We start from the raw sequence: 8,195 nt of genomic DNA on the forward strand, positions 1-8,195 counted from the left end.
TGCAAAAAGGAGCAGTCGCCGCAGCAGCTCCAGGTGGCGGCCGCGGCCGGAGGAGGCGCAGGAGGAGGCCGGGTGGAGCGTGACAGAGGCCAGACCGGCTCAGGTAGAGACCCTGTCCACCCGCTGGGCACGCGGGCACCAGGCGCCGCCTCGCTCCTCTGTTCCCCGGACGCAAACTGTGGCCCACCCGACGGCTCCCCGTCAGTCGCTGCCGGAGGCACGGGTGCGTCCAAGTCTGGGAGCCCAGCAGCTGCAGCGGCGGCGGCGGCGGCAGCGGCCGTGGCAGCGGCGGCGGCAGCGGCGGCAGCAGCAACAGCCAAGCCTTCAGACAGCGGCGGCGGCAGTGGAGGCGGCGTGGGGAGCCCCGGTGCGCAGGGTGCCAAGTATCCGGAGCACGGCAACCCAGCCATCCTGCTTATGGGCGCAGCCAACGGTGGGCCCGTGGTCAAAACGGACTCGCAGCAGCCTCTCGTGTGGCCCGCTTGGGTCTACTGCACACGCTACTCCGATCGTCCGTCCTCCGGTGAGTACCCAGCCCCGCGGATGCACCAGGACGCTTAGCCGCGGCGTTGGGGAGAGCAATCCCGGCCTCGGGTGCTCTCCTCTCTCACGCCTGCTGCCTGTTTCTCAGCTCTGGTCCCAGGCACAACCGAGTGTGCACCCAGTTTTGCGCTCCTGGCTTCTGCGGAGGCTACAGCACTGGAAGCTCGAGTCTCCATCCTTCGATTTTGAACTCCAAGCCTCTGGGGTCTTCTTTGTGTTTTGCCTTTATTATTATTATCAGGAAAGACACAGTCAGTCATTGATTTTCCTTCCAGGAAAAGAGGTATTTAGAGCCGGCGGGAAGGTGGGCCTAATGATTGGGGTCTGCAATCCCACCAGCGTGGTCCTGCAGAGGCCGAAATCCAGCAAGGCTTTGACCAGAGAAATAACCTTCCCCTGGGTGTTCTTACAGACACAAACACCATCGTGATGGTTTCTGCATGGCGTGCATTTACATAGGGACAGATTTGAGGACGCACAGGAAAAGAGAAAAGCGTCTGATCGCTGTCCTTCTTCCCCAGGCCGGGTAGCAAAGAGAATCTAACCCGGGTGGGTAGAAGCCAGGGAAAGGCCGTAGACAAAACGGCGCGTGACGAGAGCCACTGGCTCCTGGTTCTCCGGAGCTGACGCTGACGGACAGACAGTGGGAGAGGGGAGGACAGGTCGGGCTCAGGCCAGAAAGCCAGGCGGAGGACTTAGAGGCGGCCTCCACAGCTTCTCCGCGTCGGCTTGCACATCTTCCTTGCTTAACTCCTTCCTATCAACTCCTTCCTACCGTGCAGCGCATCTGCCGGTTAGCAGACTTCCACCAGCCTAGCCCCCGCACTTTTTTTTTTCTTTCTTTTTTCTTTTTTTTTCTTTCCTCTGGTCCCTTTTCCTCGTATACCTTGCGCTTGGAGGATCCAAGGCCAAGACCTGTCCTAGGAGAGGAGACTGCGGCCAATAGGCCCAGGAGAGGAAGCTAAGGCCGGCCTGCCTCTCTGGCTCGCAGAGCCCGCGTGGCCGGCAGGGGCTCTGGCCTGGGATTGGGTTGGGGCACCCGGGCCCGGCAGGCGGCTGGGCAAAACAGCCATACGCCGCTCTACTCCCGCCGCAATGGCCAGTGCTGGCCGAGCGCAGATCGATGCGTGCTATCAGACCCTGCCATCTCAGCCCGGTTATTGACACGTCGGGCTCCCTGAACCTCCGAAAAGCTGCTTTGATTGACTCGCCTGATGGATAGAGTGATTGAGCTGTCAGGCCCTACAGCTCGGGCTGGCCAAAAGGCTACGATTTTATTACAAGTGTCTGTGCCTCTGCACGCGTGCACACACACACACACAGGCACACACACACACTACACTAACAACGTCCTGAACGCACAACACAGTGGGGCCTTTCTGGGATGCCCACATTTCCTGGGCCATCCCTGCCTGCTCTGAGAATTACTAATCTAAATCAAGGCCTAACTCCTTCCCGGCCTGCCTCCCATTCCTCTCTCACGCTGCTGGGTAGTGGGCCTCGTCTTTGTTCTTGGCCTCAGTCCCTCTTAGGGGACGAGGAGGCAGGGTACTGGCTCCTGCTCCTGCGTGGACAGTTGAGGGAGATAAACCTTAAGCCACTTGAGTCTCTGTGGTTGGCCAGGCCTAGACTCTTTTGTCACAGGGTAGCTGGCGACTCCAGGCCTTGGCCTGCCCAGGAGCCCGCTGCTGCTTATCCCTTTGTCGCTAGGTTTGGAGACACCGGTGAAGACCCTTCTTTCCAGACAGTTTTAGAGGTTAACAGGCCTGTCAGGGTCTTCACTGGGCTCAGTAAGCTCCCATAACCAAGACAGGGACCAGGCAGTAGATGCCAGCAGACTTGGGCATGGAGGCTGATGGACAGAGGTGCAGGCTTCATGGGCTGCCTCGCTCCTCTCTCCAGGCTGAGTCCATGGCAGCCCTCTTCCCAGATCAGGTTTGGAGGGAGACTTCACCTTCCGGGGAAGTGTCCTGTGGCCTCCTTCCATATCCATCTCAGGGGCAAAGCACACGTTTTTGTTGAGATTGCTCCCCTCTCCGTGTTCCTCTGCCCCTATTTTGTTCATACAGGGGGGCAGGAAGGATGTAGTCTCCTTGCAAATGGCATAGGTGGGCAAAGAAAGCTGATCTGATTTGTTTTTGTTATTCAGAAGTTTTCAATCCTGACATTGCAGCCGATGTGTTCAAAAGAGAAAAGGGGACGCTGCCCCTGCAGCTGGGGAGGGCCCTCTATTCTTACCAGCACTATCTAAGGGGCATAACAGAGAACCCAGGGGGCATGTGGGTAAGGCTGCAACTGGGTGAAGGCCTCATCTCCCTCTTTAGAGAAGGAAGTGATCTCCCTATACAGGCCTTCTTTAGGCCAAGGGGAGAAGTGGAGAAAGGAAGAGTAGACAGAACAGACACTGAATACTTGGAAACCAGTTAAGCCTCTCACAGCCCTTGCCTATCTCCTTGTTTTCTGGGTAAATAACCACAGCAGATGGGGTCTTCTTGGAGGTGCTGGTGTAGTTGTGCTTCCTGAGGAGGGAGACTGACAATTCCCGCAGGGCAGTCCTGCCCGAGTGTCTTCACTGCCCCAGCCTTGAACCTCATTTTATTTCAGGGCTGTGAAGGCAGCAGGCCCCTGACCTCCAACTTTGGCCTGGGCAGGATGGGGCTCCAAATCTCTCTCCATCTTGGAGTCTGTGATTTAAGCCTGTCATTAGGCTCTCCTGTTCTGAATTGGGGTGTGGGCTACACAGACACCCTCGGCCAGTTTTCCTCCGTGCCTTTCTGGCCCCGGAGTAAGGAACCAGGCGACCCCAGCGGCCCGCTGATTGATGCAGGGGTTAGCCGCTGCCGGGAGGGATCGGGGGCAGGGGGCGCGGTAGGGCCTCCGCTATTGCCGCTATCGCCGCGGAAGCGCGGGGCGCGATCCCGCTCCACTCCGTTATTCTCACGGCTTCCTCTGCCCTCTCCCCCAACCCCCTCCCTTCTGCCCTCTGTCCCCACCCCCACCCGGCCCGGCCCGCCGCTGCAGGTCCGCGCACCAGGAAGCTGAAGAAGAAGAAGAACGAGAAGGAGGACAAGCGGCCTCGGACGGCGTTCACTGCCGAGCAGCTGCAGAGACTCAAGGCGGAGTTCCAGGCGAACCGCTACATCACGGAGCAGCGGCGGCAGACCCTGGCCCAGGAGCTCAGTCTCAACGAGTCCCAGATCAAGATCTGGTTCCAGAACAAGCGCGCCAAGATCAAGAAAGCCACCGGCATCAAGAACGGCCTGGCACTGCACCTCATGGCGCAGGGACTGTACAACCACTCCACCACCACGGTCCAGGACAAAGACGAGAGCGAGTAGCCGCCCAGGCTGGGGCCGCGCGGTCCGCCTTTGCGCCCGCGCCCGCCGGGCACCGCCGTGGCCGCCTCGCCAGCCCAGCTCCGGGGAGAAAGAATTTGCGCAAAAGAGAGAGGGAGCAACAGGGGAAAGAGAGAGGGCTCCCCAGAATGGAGAGTCACGCTCGAAGGCAACGTTTTTAAAAAGGAAGAGAGACTCGGACAGGTGCTATCGAAAAATAAGATCTATTCTCTATAAACAGTATAAGGGACGTAACTGCAAACTCCTTAAAGCTCTATCTAGCCAAACCGCTTACGACCTTGTATATATTTAATTTCAGGTAAGGAAAAGAAAGATGTGTAGCGATCTCTATTTGCTGGACTTTTTATTAATCTCCTTTATTATTATTGTTATAATTATTATAATAATTATTATTTTATCCCCCCCCCCCCCAGCTGCCCCGGCCCAGTTTCGTTTTCGTTGCCTTTTTCTTTTGATGTTATCGCTTCTCCGGTGCCTCCCGCCCCGCATCGCTGGCCCTCGTTTCTCTGGGACTTTTCTTTGTGTACGTGAGAGTGTGTTCCCTCGCGTGTCTGCTCCTCGCGCTCCCCCGCCTCCCAAGCCCCTTTCTGTCGCTCTGTCTGTCCTGCCCCCCTTTCGTTTTCCGGAGACTTGTTGAGAAATACGACCCCACAGACTGCGAGACTGAACCGCCGCTACAAGCCAAAGATTTTATTATGTTCAGAAACCTGTAGTCTGAAATAAAGTGTACACTGTGCTCACGCGCGCTGGCGGCCCCCTCTTTTCGGTCTGGGGAAGGCGTGGGCGCGGGCGCAGGGCCTAGCGACCCGCGCGCCCCGCGCGCACAGTGCACCCAGCGCTCGCCGCACAACGAATGCGGCGGCCAGGGGGCAGCGGGGCGGCAGCGGGGCGGCGATCCGGGGACCGACCCGGGTCTGGAGAGTCTGGCCGTACTCGCTGGGTTTCCGATTGCGTTCAAAGGAGCCCGAAGGCCGGAAACCCTGAGCTGGGCTTTGAAAGCACCGTCCGGCCGTTGGCTGTCGGCTGTCGGGCTGCTCCTGCGCTGGGCCAGGGTCCCCGCAGCGGCCTCCTCCTGTTCAACCTGCTTCTAGCTCCAGCCGGCACATTTCCTTTTAATGTTTGTTCTGGTGCGGGTTTTGCTCCAGGGTTCGAGGTTTTATCCTCCCTGAGCAGGCCTTTCCGGGGCAGGGCAAAGGCGAGGGGCTGCCTCCGGTCCTGGGCAGCCCACTAATGCGAGGCGCTCGCCCGGCCTCTCGGCCGCCTGGGCTTCGCTGCCTTTCGTTTGGAGAAGGGATTCCTTCCACCCGGCGGCAGGGCGAGGGCCGCCTGGAGCCTCCTAGGGCTCAGCCCTCCTGTCCCCGCAAACGGGGAGGAAGAGGCCTGGGTCCTGGGAAGCTATGCAAAGTGACAGCCGTTGGGTCCTGCTGCTGGGGTTACAGGGCCCCGATCAAGGAGGATGTGGGCAAGGCCCGTCTCACCCCACCCCAAACCTGAGGAGGGTGGTGGAGGGGCCGCTTTTTCAGAATTCCCAACAAAGTCCTGCTTGCTTCCTGACGGTGAGGGCTCAAACACAAGCTCCCGGACCCTTAGACGCCTGGACTTCCCAGAGGGAAGTGTCTAGATTTTTGCCCCCGACCCTGGGGCATATCCTTGGGGCAGGCCCTGGGACCCTGGCATTCAGGGACTAGAAGTGGGAAGGGGAGGGCCCTCTGTAGGAGGTATCATCTCCCTTTTGTTCAGGATTTTTAAAATAGTAAAGTCTGCCCTCCCCCCTTTCCCTTTCTTCTGCAATATGTATGTGTACCTGTACGTGTGTGGCTAGATATGGAGGTGTCCCTGAAAACCTGTGTGCATCTGTGACCATGTGCATGAGTACCTACCTGGTTTTGTGTACCTCTACACCTGTGTCGTGCACCTGGGTGTTCATTTCTCTTTAATTAGATGCACACTTGGATGTCTGAGCAGCTTACAGTGTGTACTCATGTGCTCATTTGTGTTACACACCAGGATGTTTGTGTGTGTGTGTGTGCCTGTGTTGTGCACACGCGCGTGCATGGGAGCTCTGTTTCTATATACTTCCTTTGGGTTTCTTTCCTTTTGTTTTTGCAGGACTGATTTTGGGAGAAGTAAGAATGGCCAGTCATGTTGCCTCTTTATAAATTCCCCCTGATTGAGGCCTATGTCTGGGGAAGTGACAGTGCTAGGCTCCAGGTCCAGAAAGCCTAGGAACCCTGCAAGTTGCTGCTCCAGGCTTGAGGGCTAGGTGTTTGGGGGCCTGGAGTTGGAGAGCGCATTTGACATTGCCATAGGCTCCCAAAGTATTGCAGTTAATCTCTTCCTTCTATCCCTTTCACACCCAATCCTTGTATGAAGAGTTGGGAGCAGTGAAATGGGCCTTTTTTGGGTGGGCTCAGGTGAGTGGTTTTCTGGTGGCTGGAAGTACATATTTTATTTTCCTTGGGGGAGAGGGGAGCCTGGAATCTTCACTTTCTTCAGGCCTTCAGGTTACAGGGTCTCAGACCTGGGGCCCAGGGCACTCCTTTTGGAATCCAGACAGCTCAGAACATTAAGAAGTTTCCTGGTCACGTCCAGATCCAATGTTAGGAGGTGCCCAGCTCCACAGAGAACCTTACTGTTCTGAGTGACTACTGTAGGCTCAGCTAGTGTATAAACTGGGCTACCCTTCCTTCTCCCTTCCCCACTGTGGCCCCTGAGGGTGCCTAAGCCCCTCAAGGCTACCAGATCCAGAGGCTGGAGCAGGGAGAACATAAGCAGCAATTCTAGGAGGCATCTGTTCCTTCAGGCTCCTCTTCACCTCTTCTGAGAGAGATCAAAGCCGAGAGCTCTTGCCCTTAACCCTGAGGAAGAGAGAGGAGGTGGTGACCCTGTCCCATGATTGTATTAGTAAAGTATTGAGATGTGTCATTATTATGTAATTTGATTTCTTCCCCATTTTCTCCTTTTCTCTTTCAATCACTATGAGCAAAGAGAATTTTCTTCCTTGTTCGGTAGAGGAAACCGAAGCTCTCAGGACTTAAACATTTGGTCCATGCCTCCTCTGTGGCTGTATCTTTCTCTATGTTACATGCACTCGGTACTACTGCCTTTACCTCAGGAATCTGGCCAAGACCCTGAAGTCAATCGTCCAGCGTGACGTCCCCATCTTCTCTTCCTCCCCCAGCCCATTTGCCTTCTTTCTGATTGGGGTGGAGGAGAGCGGAGGAGGACTCTGGTCAGACCTCTTTCTTGCACCCCCTCTTAAAAAAGAAAGTAGTAATAACCATAAACAGGCATTGATAGCTCTGATTTATGGGGCTGGCTTAGTGAGCCGCCTGTGTATTTAAAGTCTGGGGCTGCATAGAAATAAATACTGGAGTGTGATAATCCAACTTCCTCATTTTCCACCTTCTTTTTTTTTTTTTTAAAGATTGAATTGAACCATAAACTTAAATCTTTCTCAGCCCAGGAGAAAATACACACTAGCTGAGTCTAAACAGTATTGATCCCTGGCATCCCTGGCTCTTTATGAGGCCAAAGGTCTTTGTTTTTCTCTTGAAAACCCCTTTTCTTCGGTAGGGTTGGGGAGATGAGGCGGCAGGTGGGTGTGGAGAGGCTGTTTAGGTGTGTGGGGCTGCTTTGTGTTTCTGTGTGAGCTTGTATGCGTGTGGGCATTTGTATAGGGGTGGTATTGAGTATATTTATTTAGGGTTGGGAGGTGGAAGTGTGTGTTTTGGGTGTGTGGCTGTTTGGTGTTTGTGGGTGTGTGTGCCCAGTTCTCTGGCCCCTTGGGCTGGGCTGCCCTGGGCATAGAGAAGGCGTGACCCACTAGACTGCCCCTACCTGGCCTCCACAGCCTTATCACCTGGGATAGGGTTTCCAGAGATGCTATCACCAGGAAGGTCACTGTGCTCCAGACACCCTGTTCCCACCCCAATGCCCTCAGTAAAACAGACCTAGCGCAGGCCAAGGGTAAGCTTTGGCTGACTCCTAGAGGCCAAGGCCAATGCCAGGGTCAGAGAGGCCCTGTCAGACTCCTTGCCCTGGGAGAAGGAGTCTGCTGTGGCTTCTTGGGTGGCCATCAGTTCCTTCAACAATCAACCTTGTTTTTTCTTTCCATACGGGGAATAGCCATTCCCCTGACGATACAGGCAGCCCCCATTCTCTCTTCCACCAGGCACAGACCTGGGGAGGGGGAGCAGCGGGGAGGCCCACAGCAGTTCTCCCTAGTTTTGTCTCATTTCCTAGGGCCCATCTACTCTGATGTCACCATAGGTTCACCTTAGAGATCATGTTCAC

The 8,195-nt window shown here is 56.0% G+C and overlaps 1 protein-coding gene across 1 annotated transcript in view; it reads left to right on the forward strand.

Moving 5' to 3' along the window:
• The window catches only part of EN1 (engrailed homeobox 1), a 5,065-nt gene extending 421 nt beyond the window's left edge, over positions 1-4,644 (forward strand). Inside the window, exons 2-4 of the mRNA XM_023761983.1 lie at positions 1-523; positions 3,565-4,197; positions 4,313-4,644. The exon at positions 1-523 is cut by the window's left edge and continues 28 nt beyond it. Coding sequence (XP_023617751.1) covers positions 1-523; positions 3,565-3,881 — 840 coding nt within the window. The 3' untranslated portion in view covers positions 3,882-4,197; positions 4,313-4,644. The remainder of the gene's footprint in view (positions 524-3,564; positions 4,198-4,312) is intronic.
• Positions 4,645-8,195: the final 3,551 nt, after the last annotated feature.

Source organism: Myotis lucifugus, unplaced genomic scaffold (genome assembly GCF_000147115.1).
Source record: "Myotis lucifugus unplaced genomic scaffold, Myoluc2.0 scaffold_224, whole genome shotgun sequence".
NCBI lineage: Eukaryota > Metazoa > Chordata > Mammalia > Chiroptera > Vespertilionidae > Myotis > Myotis lucifugus.